Source organism: Protopterus annectens, chromosome 12.part0 (genome assembly GCF_019279795.1).
Source record: "Protopterus annectens isolate FY-2018-M chromosome 12.part0, PAN1.0, whole genome shotgun sequence".
Lineage (NCBI taxonomy): Eukaryota > Metazoa > Chordata > Ceratodontiformes > Protopteridae > Protopterus > Protopterus annectens.
In genome coordinates, this window is record NC_056746.1 from 746,744,635 (window position 1) to 746,766,211 (window position 21,577).

At 39.2% G+C, this 21,577-nt stretch overlaps 1 protein-coding gene across 1 annotated transcript in view; it reads left to right on the top strand.

Moving 5' to 3' along the window:
• Positions 1 to 21,577, top strand: part of XPO6 (exportin 6) — a gene marked incomplete in the record, with an annotated part of 1,798,279 nt that overhangs the window by 1,245,590 nt on the left and 531,112 nt on the right. Inside the window, 1 exon segment of the mRNA XM_044089811.1 lies at positions 20,087 to 20,201. Within this exon segment, the coding sequence (XP_043945746.1) occupies positions 20,087 to 20,201 (115 nt within the window).

The window sequence follows — 21,577 nt, forward strand, 5'->3', positions numbered from 1 at the left end:
CAGCATATCTAAACTATATTAAAAAGCTTAGACAAACACTAAAACAGAACTACAGAATTAAATACATGGGCCAAGTTTTCTGGAACATTTTTTCGATCATAATTCATGTTACATTGACATAAGAAACATGGCAATCATCTCGAGTCTGTCAGCTTATTTCTCACATATTTGCACTTTCTCATGACTTCATTCGCATAATTACACAAGCAAACTATTTTCATCATGAAAGAGAGAGAACAGAGCAAGGGCATTCTTTTGTTTTAGCACTAAAAGCTTTGTCTAGCTTGCAACATTATCATATTTCTGGCCTGAATAACTGAAGCTCTTTTTATTTGTAATGTCTTAAATCTACCAGAAAACCCATTCTGACATGTTTATTTTGAAATATCCAAAGTAGATAACACTTCTCCTTTGATTTATCCTTTTTCAATAAATTAAACTTTTGTCTACTTAAGAACGTGGGCATAATAGATTTGAATCTAGGCTGTTTCAGGTAACCATTATGTTATAGAAATAAAAGCCTTTAAAACAACAGAATGGTTATCCATGTCATGGTGAACCATCAACTCCTTTGGCATTTAGAGCTTTTGCAACTCTTAGATGTATACATGTGATTTTTAAATCTCATTTCACTTCCTGAAAATTATTATGTAGTGTTTTCTCACATGTTCTCCCATTTATCACTGATATTTACTATATTTCATTTTCCTGTGCTAATTCCATAAATACCTGTTTATATGACTGTCAAAAAGGTCCAGACTTGACCTCCATGAATCCTGGTGCGTATAATAGTCATTTTGCATTCACCCCAAACTTGTTCATGTCCACAAGCCAATCTGCAGTGTACATTTTTCTCTGTCTTTGTGTATTAAAATTCATGAATTTTCAGCATCTTGTTAGTATATTTTATTTTCCATGATATCTTGCCCATTATTAATAATAATCTGAATTTCATTAAATAAGATTTGTCTTGTTTCCTTAGGTAGTAATAACACACTTTAACCAAAATATTACAGTAAGCATGTCACCTTATCCTTCAAACTGATGAATGAATACTGTCAGCTGTAAAGCAGTTTAACCACATGCCCATGCTGTATATATGATGAAAATTATATATACATCCTGTGCATGTTGTAAAAATCATGTACACATTCTGTGCATATTATAAAAGAGAGAGAACAGAGCACGTGTTCAGAGCAACATGTGTACTGTGCATATTATGGACATATGCACCTGCTGTGCATATCTTGAAAACTGTCTGGTAAATGTAAACATAAAATACATTTATTTCTCGTTAATATAATTTAACAATATTTTTGTGCACTAATTATACCCATCTGTTGACCAGCTAGGTTCACTTGCCCTAGTTTCTTCTCAGAAACCATCTGAAAGCAATGTCTGGCTAAGTGATTTGTTCGAGGTCACACAGTAGGTAAATGAGAACTGAGGGAATCGCACCCTGTAGCAGAGGATCTGCAGTTACAGCCTTAATCTTCTGTACCAACTGCCAAACGTATTATTGATACCCTTCTCTTCAAGAGAAGAAAGCATTCTTTTCCTAACCTTTTACAAGTAGGCTACCCTTACTCCCTCTGTCCCTGATTAATCAATAAACCAGTTAATTAGTCCTATTTTACTTGTATTGTCCTCAAAAGAATTTGAGAATTGCTAATAAAACATCACTAAACTCGTATAACAAATCTGAACATGGAAACTGTCATTAGAATGTTATCACTTCTAGTAGCCTGTAATTTTAGAAAGATTACTTTCTTGTGAAAATTAACTGCGGTGGTGCGGTAGCATTGTCGCCTCACAGTTAGACATTGCCCGTTCGATTCTCAGAGCGTCTACTGTGTGACGACATGCGTGAATGGGCGGTCCTTCGTTGAAGGTTGTGCATTAGGCCTGGCAAGCCAGCAGGTAAAACTCTACTGCCAATCATTAGCGGACCGAAGTTCAGCTGTGGCGACTCTTAACCGGGAAAAGCCGAAAGACACACACACACTTTCTTGTGAAAATTCACAGTAGTATATGTATTAAGATGGTCTGAACACAGTTGCAGTAACATTAGTGACCATTGGTTTGGAGTAATTTCCAATTCCTGTTACTCTTCTACATAAATGGTTTCCATATATCTACTCTCAATTTTTCCATTGTTGAAATCCTTGTGCAAAACTTGTCAATTTTTCTTTTTTTTTTTTTTTTTTAATACAAACCATGGAATAAGCATAAAAATGTTATTTGTAATTTCCTAACACAAAATAAATACTTTTAATGGAACTTGCTGTATACTATTGTCAGATAGCTGTCACTGGTTAGCCTGAAATCAAACCTTGAATTTTCTGGTTTACATAACTTTAATATTTCACTTGGTTTTCACTGTAAACACAAAAAATGTAAACATTTCAGCCATTTAACAGCTTTTCCCTTTTTACCTGCTTAGATTACAGCTCTAGTTAATTAATAAAAACACAGTTCTTTCCTATTACAACCCTTTGTTTTTTCTCTCCATTATTACTGGTTTAACTTTAACTAGGATTTAGAACAGTGCTGACTTTTCCTACCTTCTTGTCTATATCATGTTAAACCCTGATTGCTTTTCCCTCCACTCTGAAGTAAGTGAAATATTTCCTATGGTCAGTGAATAATTATTTCAGAGGTGACGTAACTATCTTTGTCTTTAGCTCTAACCCTGTGAAAGCATTATCAGGAAGTGGCCATGTTTAATACCATACATTTGTATGAACAAACTTGCCTCTCTTGCAATGCTGGTTTATAAAGTCTTGTTTACTTGGAATGTTTACCTTGTAATTATAAGAAATAATGTGAATTTAGTCAAAACAATTTTGCCAAAGAATTTATACTTGCACATTTCCTTCCCCCTTGGCAATATGTTATTTTGAACAATTTGATCTGTGACCACGCTTAGTGACTTAATTTAACATTCTACTGTTTCAAAGCTTGCAAATTATTCTCTGTAACTAGTGTGTTACACTAGAATGCCCTTGTAAAATGTGTAACCCACTTGTTGATTATCTTTGTTAACAAATGCAGTTTGTAAAAATCACATTTTACCAAGAAATCTGATTGCTCTTCATTTTGTTTGGAAGTACAACAGATTAAAACTAATCTATTTTGTAATATCTAAAGGGTCCATTTAGACGTAAAATACCTCCTTTCCATATTTCAGACAAAGCATTTTGATTTACTGTTCAATATTCATAAACTATGCAGTTTTATATATGTTCAGCCAATAAGATTTTAAATATCCATGAATTTCCTGTACCATTAAACAGTCTTGTGTACATGCATTTTTGCAATTAAATGTGATTCATTTAAAAACATTAACCTGTAAGTAACTCACGTTTTCTTTGAGAATCTACAGCATTAAAATTCTGTATGAAGTTATCGCTTCCAAAATATGGGGGTAGAGGGTAACAGTCTGTGTATGTTTGTGCATGTGTATACATGACCAAATGCATTTATAATTACTTGTGTACAACCCTGCATATGCCTTTTACTGTGTAAAATATTAGAATATATTGGCTTTTTTGCAGCACTCATTCTTTCCTTGTTTGATCGGGGTCGTCGTCATTAACACAACAGTATAAGATTAGCATTAAATAAAGGTCCACACTAACTTTATAGAAGTGTGAGGAATTAAATCTAACACCCTGTAATGACACATTTAGACATTCATGAGACTGATTTTCTTTTAAACTTATTAAAGTTACTGGTGATTTATAACTAAAACATTTGACATTTTCCTGAATCTAGAAATCATTATATGCAAATGACTGTAGAAACCTAGAAGGAAAGACTTATGTTAGCTTAAATAGTTTGACCTGTCTAAATGTCAGTGCACATATAACCCTTGAAAAGAAAGAAAATGTTATTAAAATTTTTCTATGCAAAACTTTCTTCTTTTCTCCCTTGCTTCAAAATGAAGAGTCTGTGAATACTGTGAAATCCCTGTGTCTGCATTTTACAACAGGCTTTCCTGTTTGAAGCTTTATGATTTTTAACTGAAAATCAGTGAAAAGTTTTCTTTACATTTTGACTGCATATGTTCAGAACTTTAGGATTTATGGCACACAAGCTGTCTTTTACAAAAAATTGTAGAATGGATTATTTTCTTTTTAAACTGTCCAGTCACAGTTCAGTATTTATCTGGGAAAAGGACTGCTAAAGAACACTGACAAGGCAGAACATTGTCTTTTACAAATTGTCATACTTTCATCTGTCTTCCTTGGACAGCTCAAAAGAAGAATCATGTGACAAGCTTATATGTGCTGTACTGCTTAAGAGACTTAACCAGTTCATAGATGGTCTGAACTGCAAAAATGTAAAACTTCAAAACGTTTCTGTTGCCATAATAGCTGCAATGGCAGAGTCCTGTCTTCAAATGACAGCTTTCGAGCATCCTGAGAATTTACATTGAGCAGCTTGTTTATACTTTAGTAGCTCCTGTCTGCATGGCCGATTACTTTGTGTATTCTTTTTTCTCTTCTTGTTGCTTTGCAGTGATTATTTTGTTTAGTGTATTATTCTTAGTGGTGGTTGTTACTTTAAGCTCCTACATGTGTTGATTCTCACTGTTCTCTCATTTGTAGTGTATATACATCTTATTTGAATCTGACTGGGTTCCCCTCCCCACTTACTGAGCACAGCTACTGCTTTAAACTAATTTATGCAAAACTGGCAGCCTTGTTAGACTGTCCACAAGCATAAGAGACTGCAAGCTTTTTGACGCAGGTGCTTGTTTTTAAAAGTTGTACTACACAAAAAAACAAAAAAGATATCTTAAACCATCTCATATAAGGTGTTGCTTAATTAATACTGAACTGGTGAGCACTCCACCAGAGCCGAGAATTGGTTACTTTCACCCCCACCACTTATCTGCCCCCCCCCCCACATTGCTCTGCGTTTTAAACAAATAACATCTCACCCTCTTCTTTGGTGTTTAGATAGAATTTTGTATGGTGTAATTCTGCAGTACATACATAACTTTTTACCGGATAGCTGATAAAACCTAACATGGAACCAAATAATTAAGAGTTTGAGTGAAGAAACATGCCTTAGTCCCATAGCCTCTCATTGATTTTATTTTTTTATTCATCTCACACCAAGACCTGGGTCTACCAGTTTTGTTCACCCTCGCTTCACTTGGGATAACTCTGCTCCACTCCCCTACCCCCAGTTCCCACCCCCAGTATATTTACATTTATTTTCATCTAGCTACTCCCACTCCACATAGAAGCTATCAGCAGACTGCACCTGTTACATCACACTATCCAACCACTAACTACTCTCCCAATACAACTGTCTTGCACCCATTAAACACACCTTTAACTTGCATATCCCTTTTCTTACTTGTCCTTTTCACCTGCTAGTACGTCTAAATTCATACATTCTTTTCATCTTCTCTGTCTACCACCTGAAATTTCAAATTAAAAATTTTAGCTATATCTTAAACTACGTCACATCCCAAAATATACACTTTTCTACAACATAAATTGCTACCCCTGTATACTACAATGCTGATAATTCTTTCTCTAGCTGCTCACTTAACTGCCTCTTCTCACTTGAAGATATCTTGACCCAGCCAAAATAGTCTTCTCACATAAAACAATACCTGTATACTTTGAAGTATCCCCAGGAATTTTCATTACCACTGTCTTCGACCAATTCACCTGTAACATACCCCCACTTGATGTTTCATTTCATATCTCACTTAGATTTCATAAAGCTGTAACTAAATACCTTAACACTATTGTAAACGTAGCATCTCAACTTGTAATATGTGGTGACATCCCCCCCAAACCCAGGCCCCAAAAGTACCCCACTGTTACTCAGCAACACACGCTCTCAGCCTCAGAATATATTAAATCTACCTCAGAAAGGATCAGACCTATTACTTATAAACATAAACTTTATAAGATTTGTTAATAAGGAACTCCATGCCACCCTCTCACTCTACTCACCAGATATAGCTGTTGTAACAGATTGCTAGACTTTGAACTGTTGGGTCCAGGGTGCTTGTTTTGACAAACACCCACTAGGGGTTGGAACATAAATAGATGTAGTCATCACTAGCATGGGAGAATGCTACAACTACCTTATTGTGTAATGTCCTGTCTAGTGAGGTTGTACATTTTAAGGCAAACTAGTAACCTGGCAAAATTTCAATTCCCCTCCCTTAATACTGCAATGCCAAATTGCTCAGATACCCTATATAACCATGTTAATTGAGGCATAGAGTAGACAGCTCTGCTTACCCTAGTGGTATCCTAGCATCAACAGTTTGCATAGCAAAAAGAAGACTCTCATTGCAAAAATTAGGAAGTGCAACATTCAGCAGGATAAAAAAAAATCCATCAATCTAAACAAGCAACTAAGAGGGCATATTAAGTCTCACTGTACATATTATTCTTATTCAGTGGTACCATCCATTTGATGCAAGCATCCCCCCGCCAACAGAGGTATACCATTGCAGTATCAGACATCGGGACAGCAGGACTACTATAATACAGCTGATACAATTCAAATGGGAAATTTTCAATATAACTACTGTAGAGCACTTGCTCACTGTTCTCAATGCAAGTTATCGTTAATATTTCACAACAAGCTATGCAGTAAGTTACAAGGCAGCGAAAGTAGCTAGTGAGTCAAAAACAGCTTGGCAAAATCATACTTCAGCACACATCTGCATTTGGATCCTTGCCTTCAATAATGGCAGTACACCCACTGCACGTTACAACTGAAATTAAGCAAATTTTAAAACTTCTTCCAACATCGGCCTAACACCCAAAATGAACAAGTACAAACACCAGACTGGTGCTCTGTTATATGACGGGCTATAATTCTACCCTCACAGATTCCAATGTGGCATAGCTTTACAGAAAAAAAAGAAAAAAAATGCATGCTGAAAACATTAAATAAATTGACTTCGACCTTAATAGCATGCAGTTTACTCAGCAGAACATCACCACGGTAATGCAGTGAAGGGCCAGCTATAATGGAAAAAGGACAGATGCAGCAGCAAAAGCACTTGGACACTGGGGTAATGTTAAAAACCTCATGTTAGACTTTGTACATAGTATCAACAGAGTATTTAACAACAAAATAGAAAGACTGCAATAAGGTCAGTGCTTGCGTGACTCGTACAATAACCATCTCTCTCAACTGCCCAGATTTTTGCCTCATATTTTTTGTTTGTTCCTTATAAAATGTTGTTTTTCTGGTAAATCATTCAGGATTGACATTGCTGTATAATGACAGACATTTAGGTTGCAAGCTTTTACAGACTTCATCACCTTTAGAAAATGCATGCAAATGCAAAACCTGTTATTCTATCAACTAAGTCTATAAAAGCAATATTTAAAAATGTCCCTATTTTTGGACCTTTGTCTTCCAGTTATTTTGGTCTTTGTCCAGAATTTGTGCATCAGCAGGTTGAGAGGTATGACAATACCAGCTGGGTATTGAACTACAAAATACGAAGACCGCAGTAAGGTCAGAGCTTCCAGTCAGCACCTCTTGAATTTGATCCCACAATTTTAGCATCTTAATATGCTGGCACAGTACAGACAACATAATACATCTAAGCAGTTTTATAGGGAACTATATATATTATACTTTAACCATAATGTAAACTTAGAAGTCGTATCGTAGGCACCAAGTTTACCCCACCTTTTATGCAGAGGTCAAATAGGCCAGCCTCCCTCCACACAATTCCTTCCATTAGAAGAAATAGAGACCTCAAAATGATCTCAAGTTAACCACTGCATGATCAGCACTCCAAAAGGAAAGAAATAGTTACATTACAATCAATAAAATGATACACAGTGATTTATGGCTGCAATCTTAACATCATTCAGACAGTACATAAATCTTTCCTATTCAATGGTGGTATTCATTTCATGCTAAGATTTTACAGAATATCCAGATTTTTTGCCTCCCATCTTTGATCTGTTCCTCATAAAAATTGTGGTATTCTGGCAACTAAGGATTGAAGTCACTAGTGACACATACATTTGAGTTTCCGATTTTATATCCTTCAGAAAATGCATACTAAAACAAATCCTTTTCTTCTAGCAACTTTCTAAGTGTAATATTTAAAATCTTTCCCTATTTTTGCCTTTGTCCCCCCATTACATTTGGCTTTGTCCAGAATGATTTGTTGCACTAAGGGGGAAGGGAAATCCTTGTAATAATACACACACACACACACACACACACACACACACACACACACACACACTTTCAGTTACTCACCTTTTTGCACTTGATTGCAGCCCAGGAAATAAAATACTGGCTTACGTTTTCAGACTAGAGTAGAGCAGCAGACTTAAAATGTAGCTTCTTGTGTGGATGTTGAACCAATGCAGTCAGTCAAGCTTGTCTGAGTCCTGCTGCAGTTTTTCACAGAAAAAAAGAAAAAAAAAAACTACTGTTTTGTTGGTGTTGGGCTTGAGGAGTAGATCATCCAAAAATGAAAAAGAATAGAATTTGGTCAGGTCGCTTCACACTCCACGCACAAATAGGAGAAGTAAACTCAAGAGACCTTCCAACTTCAGACAGAGAAAGAGAACAAATTACACATCAGAAGTTTTTCAGTGCACTAAGTTCAGCCAGCTAACATGCAAAAGAAGGACACTGTCCATCACGCTCAGCTCCAAAAAGCAGGAGGAAGAAAAGAGATAAGGATTTGATTGCAGTTGTATTTAGTGGGAATTAAACAGGCCCTCAAATGCACCTGCAGCCAATGACTATTTCGACTGCACTGGTCATCACCCTTCCCTCCCAAGTGAAGCAGCAAGCAGGAAATAAAGGAAAAGGTACAGTACTTGCATGCCTTCTGATGTCCTTGGGTCATTATAAACAGTGACATAGTGAGATTTATGCTTTACAGTTCTCCCACCATTATAATATGGTCAGTAAACTTCCAGTCTTTCATCCACCATTTTTTGCTGCGCCTCAATTCATAAGTCTAGTTACATATGGTGGGACTGATTTTTTTTGAGTTCTTCCACTTGTTTTGTGGTGTTGGTTCTTTTTCTGCTCATCTCGCTCCTCTAGCACTGGTTTTTAGTTTGAGTCCAAGGCGCATTCCTGGTTGTTCTAGTCAGTCACTGAGCATTCTCCTTTAGAAGTGTGGAAAATGTTTAACTGGCAAAGTCTCTCTCTGGGCTTTCTTAATGACAGGAGATTGATAAGTAGTATACTCTTCAGCTTGCTGACTTTGCTGTTTGTGGAATTATTATTTTTTTATTCTATCTGTAGACTGTTTTGAAGTTAGCATTGTCTTTGTTCCTCCAGGACAAAGTAGTCTAAAGACAGCTGGAATTTGTTTACTGTCATTTGTAATTTGTAAATGAGAGAACCTCTTCCTTAGACATTGATTCTCACATTTATTGGAAAGACATTAACTCCATCCATTCTGATGGCATGCTTAGTGAGGAACAAAGACCATCTCCACTCTGAGAGCATCAAAAGCTCTGAGAGTCTTGCCAGTTGAGCTGAAGGCCACTTCTGATGCCAGTTATTATGAAGGGATATCAGCCAACAACCTTTTTTCCATTCTTAATCTCCCATGAGACTTTTGGAGTTGTTACTTGACCACTGCTCTCTTACCTGTTCATGTCTTGTACTTTGGCAGAAGGAGCCAATAGGATTTTTTCCATACTTTATCTTCTAACTATTGGTGGCAGTTATACTAGACAGCTGTCCTTTGTTTCATTTCACCAGCTGCTAAAGCCCATATCATCCCTTGAGGGATCCTTGATCTTTATCAGATTAGCCTATCAGTACTTTTTTTGTGTGTCATCCAACTTCATGGAGTCATAGGTGTGTGTTTATTAACTTATTTTACATTTGTTAATTGGGGCAGAGCACTGATCAAACTAGATGAATTTCAGCCATTACCTGGGGTAAACACAATTGATACATGACATTGTAGTCGGAATGACAAAATGCAGTATATATGTATATGCAAAGTGAATATCATAGTTGGCTTGAGGGTGTAAAGGTAGTAGCTAAATGACATTTAAATAGTGATTGACAAAACCCGCTATATTCATGCATTATGTAAAGAATGGAAATCAAAGTTAGCATGCTGAAAGAATCACAGTCAGAGCAAGGTATGTAGAGAGACATATTTGGAGGAACAACCATCATGCATGCAGCTCTGAGGGGTCAATGATTTTCTGCCTGTCCCTGTCATGTCCTTGTTACGGGTTGATAATGCAGAAATCCCAGAATGCAGCTTCCTTGACCCATGCATACTTACATATATGGGTCAGTTTGAAGATACTTTACTCATGCAGCTTGGCAGAAGGGGGGGGTCTGTGCTCACCTAAGCCCTTACTGTTGAATGCTAAATCATTTGATTCTATTGTGGTGTTCATGTAGTGAATCAGGTTGCCTCTTCTATTGCATGATGGGCAGGGTAACATTGGCTGCTCACTTCTGCTGTCCATATCAATTCTTGCAACACCCAGATCTTTATTTTTACTCAGGGTCATACGAGTGTCAGGCCATCATCCATCTATTGCACGTAACTGACTAGATCTGTATGGACTGGGCTGTCCTTCAAGAAGACATGTCCTCATTAGGGGTATCAGAACAGCTTGAGACAGCCTAGCATGAGGAAGAACTGCTGAAGTCTCTGCTTAACTTGAAGGATGTCATCTTTCTGTGGTATGTTGAAAAAACAGAGTAAACAAACTCACTTGGTTTTAAAGCTCTATAAACAGAGTTGTTATATGCAAAGGCGTTTTGAAATGGATTAGTCTTGTTGAAAAGCGACAACTTACCATGTCGGTGTATTAATCATTCTACTGTAGGGAACTGAATGTAAACAAGCTGGGCATATATTAGTAATGCCATGCACTGAATACACACACAGTAGCTAGTGATTTTCAACAGGCAATTGACATTTTAAGCATGGACTGGAATGGGTTAATGTAAATCAGACAGCCTTCAGATATTCTGCTTCAGTCAAGAATCTTGCAGAAGAAATGGAATTACCCCTCAAAGTTAAAGGCTATCAAAACAAAAGCTTGGTTGCAATAATAATAAAAAAAAAAAATGATCTCCATCACACTACAAGGTAAGGCATTCAGCATTACAATAATAGTTTATGTTCCAGCTACAGTATGCTAAACAGGAGGAAATAGACCAGTTTTATGTATCTAGTTTTGGAAGTAACATCAAAAAAGGTGTTACAGTTCACTAAAATGTTAGTTTGTAATCACAGTAACTACTGGAATAACAGCCAGGTTTAGCCATGGAGCACGGAATGAAGTAGAACGTAGACTGTTAGAATTCTGCCAAGGTATTTCAGTGGTCATAGCAGACACTATCTTTCATCTGCATAAAAGACAGCTTTCATATGGTTGTCACCAGGTGGTCAGTACAAAAACTTTACTGACTATACATTTTGAAGTCAGAGATGGAAAAGCTCTACACAGTCATCAAAAACAAGACCTGGCTCGGGCTGTGGCTGAGACTACCAACTTCTGTTGCAAAGTTTATGCCCTAACATTTTCTGATGCATCATCCCCTTAAGTAATGAATATGGGTTGGTTGATATTTCTGCATCAATTCAACTATGTGTAGTTATCCTTGTGTGTGTGTGTTAGACATGGAATTTAGTTCTGTTACATTTACTATTATTGTGTTTGCTGCATTTTCCTTATCTCTGGCTTGTCTGGCAGATGTACCTGGCATGGGTCTGGTATTTAATAGCACTCCCATAGTTACCTTTGTCTCTCTTACCAGCCTTGTTCAACTTAGGGGGTCAGTCGTCCTTGACTTTGGTGCTGAGTCTGTATGCTATTTCTGCAGTTGCTTTGCATCTTGTGGCTTGCCGGTGGTTCTCTCACCAGACCTATTTTGAATGTGGTGGCAGTTGGATCCATTACACCTGACACTGGTCCTGTCTTTTTGCATCGTTTGGGTTCAGCATTGAACACTTCCTATATTACTTTTTCTTGTTTCCTTATGTCTTTGGCAGGTCTTCCTGTAACCTTTTTCCTCCCATAGAATTCATCAGTTCCCTTCATAATTGATCCTTGCACTGCAGTCATCTTCATAGTGTTGGCTTCCACCTTGACCTTACTCAACCCCCTAATACCTCCTCAGTATTTACAAGGAGTCAACCTTGGCCTCATTAGGATCAACCTCATTGCCTTTAGCGTCAACTTCACCTCTCTCAATCTTGAATCTTTACAGGTTTAACCTTAACACCAACATCCTTGGCTTCTCTCAACCAAGATTTCCTCTGGACTGTGACAGCTCCTTCAGAGTCTGTGTCTGACTTGGGGGGGGGGGGGGTCTTGATACTTGTGGACTTTGATCTCTACCATCTCAACCCCAATATATTCTCATGGTTGATAGATTTCCATGGAGGTAAACATTGGCAGCTACAGCTCAACCTTGATTCCATCTGTGTTCTTTGGAGTCAGTTGTGACCTCTCTTTTCATGTTGACCTTGATGCACTTGGGAGTCTGGGCTTTCCCTTTCCGCTCATTTATTGCTGTTCCTTCCGGCTGTTCAGTTTAAGGTACTACAGAAATTTCTTTCCTCTGCACGAATCTCCTTTTCTTGGCTTGTGTCCCGTTCTACCAGAGTTTACTCTTGACTGGGCCTTCTGCCACACATGCTGTTTCCCTCTACTCCTCCCTTGTTTTAAGTTATTTTGGAATCCTAGGTCAACAACCCTTGAGCATTCACTGCCCTGTTGACATTTAATGGATATTTTTGAAGGAGTTTTGGTCTCTACCCTAGATTTCTAACAGTTCTGTTCTACTATGAGTATTCTTCCTCTGACATGTAACTGTCTGGCAAGGATTCTACTCCCTTCCGATGCCTCTTTTATGACCCTAGATAAGGGGACATGTATTTGTTTGCCCTTGTATTGTTGCCACTGATATCCTGGCACATATTTAGTGTTTTGCTTTCCATTTTAGATTGGTCATTTTACTAGGATATGAGATCTCTAGCAGTGAGAATAATGTTCCTGTCATCTCTTGTGCTTGTCAACTTTTTTTCTCCTTTGTGCCAGCATAGCACTGGTACTGTTTTATCTGTAACTGCGTTGAGTACCTGCTCTACCCTTGTGACTTACCCGACAGTAAGGCGTTTCTGTTAAGAGTTAATTGTGGATTCCTTCGGAACCTTCATCATTTGGTGTCTTATTCCAGTGAAATAGCATTTGGGTGTCGAACAGGATGTAGTTTCATTTCAGGCTGTCTTTCTGTTAAAAACTCCTAGACACTATAACTAGAAATGTTGTGGGCACATACTGGTTTGTTCCAGTAATCCTCTGTGATTTAATTTGCATTTTTGTTCAAGACTGATTAGAGCTTTCATTCTTGCTAAGACCTTCATGGTCTGTTGCGGGGACGTCAAGACTACATGAAGCCCATATTTAGGGGCTGATGATGTGCTGTTCAGCTGCGGTGGTGGTGCTGTGGTAGCATTGTCACCTCACAGTAAGATGCTGTCCGGTTCGATTCTCAGCTAGAGCATCTTCTGCGTGGAGACATGCGTGAATGGGCGTACCTTCGTTGAAGGTTGTGCATCAGGGCTGGCAACTCGGCACGTAAAAATCTATCTGCCAATCATTAGCGGTCCGGAGTTCCGCTGTGGCGACCCTTAACCGGGAAAAGCCGAAAGACAACATGATGGGCTGTTCAGCTGGGTCCCCTTGCTAGTTTTTTTGTTTGATACATCATCTGTGGTGAATGAATGCTTTGCTAAATCCTTGTTTAATGGTCTGATGCAGGGTCTTGCTAGGACCTAGAGTTTAATGCAGGTCTTCTGAGCTGGTATCCTGCCTCGCTACATACGTCTCCTAAAGGCAGACAAAGGACCGTGTGTGTGTCAGACCAATTTTGTGCAGCTCTGCCATTTGTTTGGGACACAAGCAGCACTGATCAGGCCAACATCTCGGATTCATTCATTGGTTTTAAGTTTTATTTTTCTCGTTTATATGTTGTCACTGCTCATTGACTCCTCTAAGCATTGTCCTTGTACAAAGGTGCTGTTCTACTCCACTCGTTTGCTTCTACAGAGCAGCCACTTTGCTTTGTCACAGTGCCGCTTAGAATATTCTCATGTAACAGTGAAAGGATTTTGTAGACAGGAGAAAACCACCCCTTGTGTAACAGTTGTTCCAGTGTCACTTCCTCCCTTTCATGCATTGGAGTAGTCCATATTATTCTTTAGATTAGAGGAAAGGTAGTTTGCCTCCGTGTACTGAAGTCATTCTGTCTCTGCCGTGGTCATCTGATTTGCTTTCTTTAGCTGGAATCTCCCTTGTTCATATCTCTTGATCATTTGTGTAAGCATGCATTTATATGTGTATAGGAAATGTTCCTCCTCTCTTCACGTAGGGAGTTCCATAAAGGTGCTGTGCACAGTAACTTCCCTATACCCATGCCATACCTTCTTGCCAGAGTCATTCAACCATATATCTCCATGTTTTTTTATTCCATCAGCTGCTCGAGCATATTGTAGCGTATTTCTCCTGATTTTCTAGGAAGAACTCACCCCAGCCATGTCAGTGGTCTGGCTTCCTCCATGTTGCATACTTTTGTCATGACATTTCTTCCAAGGTCTTGCATTACAACCTTATTGCTCCAGTTTGTTGTTACTGTGAGCTTTTCAGGGAGATCTTAATTTCACTACTTGTTTTTGAAGTAATGGAATTCCAGCTGAATTTCTTAAAAATCCTACAAAATGGTGCTGTTATAGAATTGCTTAGTTTGCCAGCAAATTTAGAAAATACATTAGACTGGTAAAGGTTAGTTTGTTATTTCTGTCCCAAAAGGGCAGTTCTAAGGAGTGTACAAATTATCAAACAGTTGCACTTGGTTTACATGTTAACCAAGTAACGCTAAAGATTATGTAAGCTAGACTTCAGCAACATATGGTCTGAGAACTGCCAGATGAACAAGCTGGTTTTTAGAAAGGACAGAAGCACCAGAGATCAAATTGCCAGCATACACCGGACAATGGCTTTTTAAAAAATATTTCCTTTTGCGTCGACTATTCTAAAGCCTTTGTGTGCATCATAAACTGTGACAAGGTCTTGGTAAAATGGGGTTACTGGTTCAAGAAGAAACAAACAAATGTGGAGTAACTGACTGGTTCAAGATTGGGGAAGAGTAAAACAAGGCTATATATCATCATTGTTGCTCAGTTTATATGGCGAATAGATTATACACAATGCTGGGTTAAGTGGATCAGATGCAGAAATCAAACTTTCTGGAACAAATATTAACCTTTGGTATACAGTTGATGCCATTCTAATGGCTGAAAGTGAGGAAAATTTGAAGACCTGGTTTATGAAGGTGAGAGGAGAAAATTTAATAGCTGGCCATTTGCTCGACATGAGAGAAAAAAAAGAGCCTTCTCATTTCTTTGCAGGTGGATGGGGAGGGAGTGGAGGCAGTGGCACATTTGCCTCAAAGATCTCTACAGATGGTAACTGCAGCCATGAATTTAAAAGATGCTTGCTTTTTGGAAGGAAAAATTTGGCAAATGTGAATAAGATTTTAATAAGGAAGAAAGATATGTCGTCAACAGATCTGCATATTGGTCAAAGTTTTGATTTTCTCAGTAGTAACGTAAGTCTGTAATATCAAAGAGCAAGGTTTTGTGCCCCAGAAAAAAAAATGATGCATGCGAGCTGTGGTATTAGATAATGATGTGGATTAATACTTAAGGAAATACAATTCAAACTGTTCATTGGAAACCTAATAGTAAAACTAATGTGATGACAGGACTGACTGGAAAAGATCAAAGGCAAAATGAAGGGGATGTCAGATGCTTAGATACATGGACAGCATTATAGAAGTAGTGAATATGAATCTGTAAGAACTTAAAACATGCAGTTCTTGACAGACTGGTCTGATGTGCTAAAGTTCTTAAGGTCACAAACATCCAGATTTGACAGAACATCAGTAATTGGCATTACATTTTCTACAGCAGGCACCACTCTGGTCATATTACTAAATGCTTATAATCCTGAAGAATGTCACAAACTTTGTGTTGAGCAGAATTTAGTGCCATCATATCGAAACTGCTTTGTGTTTGTGTGCCTCAAAATACAAAGCTTCACGTCTCCTTTAGAGAAAAGCATATTTGGATATATATTGCCAATGCCTTTGCCAAACAGAGCAGTTGAAACAATTAAAAAAAATGTTATTTCAGAAAAGCTTTTAAATTTTCTTTCTATTTTGGTGAGGGATCATTTCTTCTGCTGCTTATTGTAATCAGCTCTGGGTTGCTGCACCTTGGGTTATTTGAAAATTCTTCTTGCAGTGGCCTTCCTTTCTGTATCATTTTTTTGTTTTGACCAGTATGTTGGCAGCCAGATATCTTGCTGACTTTTTGTAGAGGAAAGAGGTGCTTTCAGGTGCTAATTTGGAAGCGGAGAGCTGGATTGATGTGGAAAGTACACATCACTGCTGGTCAGAGAATGAAAAATTGGGACAGCTTCAGGTTTTCAAGAAGGCCTGGTCTACTTTTAACAAAAATGCTTGTACCTAGTTTCTTTTATTTTCCTAATGCTGAGAGAGGAGGACTAAATTTAAGAAAGAGCTGTTCACTGCAGTATGACAGTGGCAGCATTTTTCTGATTGCATGAGTAAGTAGTTTGTCATTCTTCTTTGCTTACAGATGCACTTGGATTTTAGCAGTTGTGACTTTAAGCATTCACTTCATAGGTTCATACTAGGCTATCTGCCCTAGGGCATTTATAAGCCTAGCCAGAGTGTGTTTGGCTTTCGCCACCCCTTGGAATGAGTATAATGTGCCCATTTTAAGGTTTAGTTTACTGTACCTCTGTCTAGCAGTGACACAGAAGTGACCCCCCGGGGTAAACCTATGATCTCCCATCCACTTGTCAAGATTTCTCTTGAGAGTCAGTGAGGGGCTCTGCCTAACATGGACTGGGATTTTATTCCAGAGTGAAGGGAGCCTCTGGGTTATGAATCTGTCCCTCCAGCATGTCCTATTTATTTCTGTGCTGAGGTTCAAATCTCTTGCTCGCGTAGCTCTGGTGGATTTGGATTTTCTGAGGTGGAGCATGTCCATTAATTCTGGGTTTGACATGGCCTTGTACGTCAGGCATAGATTGCCTCCGAGTAGGTGGTATGCGATTTGAGTAGCGCTGGAGTTTCTTTAGCTGGGTAGCATATGGCATATGTTTGAGTCCCTTGATCCTCTTGGTGAGGTACTTTTGGGGTCTTACCAATTGCTGCAGGTGTCTGGTAAGGTACATCCCAAATGGGGCATTGTACTCAATTATGGGCCTGATGAGGGAAAGAGTAGAGGGGCACAATGACCTCTCCCGATCTAGATGTGAATCCCTTCATGATAAGGTGGGCAATATAGAAGGTCTTTCTAACCACTTTGGCAATGTGAGTGTCAAACGAGAGGTTACTGTCAACTTGGATCCCTAATTACTTCTTCCGTACTTAATGGATTACCACCTATGTGGTAATTTGTGGGCACTTTGTTTTTCCCAAAGGGTATGACTATACACTTTTTGGCATTTAGTTTAAGGCCATGGCTCTGGCACCAGTTTTCCGTTTCTGAGACCCTTTTGAAGGATGCTTGTGTCCGCTGGAGAATCAGTTATGGCACCCAGTTTGCAGTCATCTGCGAACTTGGTCAGCCACAATCCTCCCATGTTAGCCTGTACCTCAGAAAATAAATACCGAACAAGAGAGATTCCAGGACCGAGCCCTGTGGGACACCACTTGTGACTGGTTTAGAGTCTGACATGGCTCCAGCAATTCTGACCTTGTGAGTTCTGTCCTTGAGCCAGTTTGCAACCCATCTTATGACATAGGGGTTTATATTTAAGCTGTAGAGCTTGTCTATGATGCCCGAGTGGGTTATTGTGTCGAAGGCTTTTGCAAGGTCAAGGTAGGCTGTGTGAACTACCTTACCCTCATCAATGGCCTTGGTGACTGTTTCAAAGAAGTCGACCAGGTTCAAGAGGCAGGATCTGCCCTTAAAGCCGAATTGGGTAGGATCCAATGTCTGTAGGTCCCCAATGTCTTTGAGTGCCATAATGATCCTCTCCATAGCTTTGCAGACCAGGCTCGTCAAGCTTATTGGGTGGTAGTTTCCAGGGTCCGTAGAAGCACCTCCTTTGTGGAGTGGGACCACTGTTGCTGTTCACCATTCTTTGGGTACATATCCTGTAGTAAGGCTGAGATTAAACAGCAGCCTTATGTGTGGGTTTAGCTCTTCTTGGAGTTCATGTAGCATGCAACCTGGGACACCGTCTGGTCCCATTGATGCTGTGTTTTTAGCTTTGTAGAGGACGGCTCTCAGCTGGGCATCTGAGATGTCAGGGAGGCAACACTCTGCTGGGATAGATATTTGCCTTTTTGTGGGGGGGGGGGGGGATTTGCACTGAACCTGTCTGTTAGTATGTTGGCAATGTCTGTGGGTTCAGTGTATTTTTTGTCATTTTGGACTAACTCTGAGCATATCTGGGAGTTTCCACCCAGGTTTCTAACATAACTAAAGAAAACCTTGTGATTATCTTTAGTGTCTTATGCAATTTTTCTCTCAAAGTTGGCCTTGGATGATTTTATGAGTGTTCGTAGTTTTTTGCTAGTACTGATCAGAGATGCCTTCCCTTTTAGGGATTTTGCTCTACCATGTAGTAGTTTCCTCCTTCTGTTGTATAGCTTATTAATGGCTGGGGTCCACGAGACAGGACACCTGCCTTTGGGGTTGTGGGTCTTGGTTTTATTTGGGATAGCATGATCCATGCATTCCTGTAGGTGTCCATAGAATGCGTTTATAAAGGATTCAGCAGATTGGGCTGCTGTTTCCACTGGCCCGGGGGCCTTGAAGGATTCCACTTTGGTCTTAAGTGTGAAGTCAGCTTTTGAGAAGTTCTTCACTATCGTCTTCTGTGCTGGGGGTGGGGGCGGGATGTGGATTTCCAGGGATATTAATTTATGGTCCGATCTTACCAATGAGGGGTATACTTCTGGTATGGAACATTGTGTCCCCATGTTTGTGATGATCAGGTCTAATATGTTTTCCCCTCTTGTGGGAGAGGTGACTAGTTGTTCCTTAGCATTTGAGTTTATGAATTCTAGGAACCTTTGGGCTAGGGGCTTGAGTAATGCTCCCAGTCTATGTTTGGGTAGTTGAAGTCCCCCAATATGATGGTGTTTGGAGAGGCCTTCATATTCTCCAGTGTCTTTAGGAAGGCTGAGTGGGGTTCCTGAGTTTGAGAGGGTGGTCTGTAGCATGCTACAAACTGGAGGGCAGTTTTGCCCACTGTTGCACATGGATGGTCTCCGATGCTTTGTACATTGCCACTAACCTGGAGGTGTGGGTATTCTTGATGAATATGGATACTCCCACTCCTTTTGTGGTTCGGTCCAAGTTCTGGGGCCGAAAAGCATGATATGAGGTATAACCTGGTAGTGCTGGGGTGCTCTCAGGAGCCTTGAACCAGGTTTCTGTCACTGCACAGACATCGATGTTCTCCATACTGAGGAGGGCTTCGAGATCGTGCATCTTGAGGTTGACTTCTGGCGTTGAGCAGCATTACCCTTAGTTTCTTTCTACTTGTGTTTTTTAGGGAGGTGGGTTTGTCTTTTGAGCCTTGCCTAAAAAAGGCACTATGGGGGTGGCAAGAGCCTTTGCCAATATCCGAAAGCCCAGGGGTGACAGGTGCAAGCCGTCCCTTGCGAAGCAGCGTGGCTTGTCGAGCATGTCATCCCAAGCAGGCAGACATTGGATCCCCTTAGAATGACACCAATACTTAAGCCAATTGTTAAAATTGATCATTTTGTCCTTTGTACTGTGGCATCATTCTTGGTGAGGGTAAGATGCTGCTCAAGGTCAGGGTCATACCGGCCTGGGCTGCATAATCAGAGCACTCCTCTGTCTCTTTTCATGTAGTCCAGGGATTTTCATGTATTAATTGTACATTGCATTTAAACAGCTACAATAGCAAACTTTAGTATAGAAACTGAAATAATTCACTGATGAAATGAGTTTTATTAAATTAACTTTGTTGTCTGTTTTCAGATGTTACAGATGAGATGCTGAGCTTTTTCCTAACGCTTTTTCAAGGGCTAAGAGTACAGATGGGAGGTCCTTTCACAGAACAGATTATACAGACCTTCCTTAACATGTTCACCAGGTAAATATTTTTTAATTTTTTGACACCGATCGTTAACATTAGAGTTAGGACAAGGAAATAGTTTTGGATTGTTTGTGAGTTGGAATGTGTTTGCACAGATGTTTGCTAATGAGTCGAGATTAAGTTAAGGCAATAGTTTTCGTGTAACACATTTGTATGTTTGTGTTCTGTGTCCATGTGTCTTGATTAGTGGTACTTCTAGGGAAAGGGTAATATGCAGAGTTGGTGTTGAGACGGAGGAAGGTAAGGATTACCAAATGTGAAGGTAAGGATTACCAAATGTGAGTAAGGTGGTGCAGGGGGGAACAACCATACTTCTGCACATCATTTTAAGGAAAAACCCTTTCCCTAACAGAACTACTGTATAGAAAAGGCTTGCTTTGTGGTACTGGTAGGATTTTTAGTGAGATTCACTGTTTGGTAAAGGAAAGCTTTTGTGCTTTTTCTGATTAGTAAAAGTTTGGCAGTGTGCATGTTAATTGATTATCTGTCAAGCTGCAGTGATCAATCAAATTGGTATCGATCTTTCTGAAGTTTAGTGCATTTTACCTGTATTCTCTCACACACTCGTGTGTGCGTATATGTGATATGCCTCTGTTATTAATTTGCAGTTAAGTGTGTGCACACAGGTATATGTGTGAGTATATTCACAAATGCCGACAATCCATATTATCAGATTTTGCAATATTAAATCCATCCCATCAGATTTTAGCTCAACAAAACTCTAGAATGAATTCTAACATGGGTCCTGCTGGGTGGGCAGGTAACTGACAGCAAAAGAAAGTTCGACATCCTGAACTGGAAATAATTTACATACATGCATATATACATGTGTTGGGGGAGTTATTTGCATATATCGCATGGGCCTCTTTTATAGGAGGTTTAAGGTATTATGTAGTGAAAAGTGTAGTGTGGCTGGACTTTTGCAGTTTTACTAAAATGGTTTGCCTATATGACCCTTTTTATCCTTTGGTATTTATATGCATGTATATGTGTGCACACACACACGTATATATATATATATATATATATATATATCAGATACTGATGTGTGCATTCTGGCCTTCTGACCATAGGGGGGGGGGGGGGCGACGGCACATATTTAAAAATAAAACAAATACAGTAATAAATTTACAATAAGCTCTGCTAGGTGATAGTTACATACCCTGTTTGTTGTCATCCTTTGACTCTATTCTGGGGCATGATCATTTGGGAGGAGGGAATGAGCCAGTAAGTAAATAAGGGCTTTGTCATGACTATGGTGGGGATTAGCCTTGCTTATCTTTGGATTTTTGTTAAATGTACATTCTGAATCCTTTCCTTGTAATGTTCTCATATTTGTCTGCGAGTGTTAGGATTTAGTCTGTAAATAAACC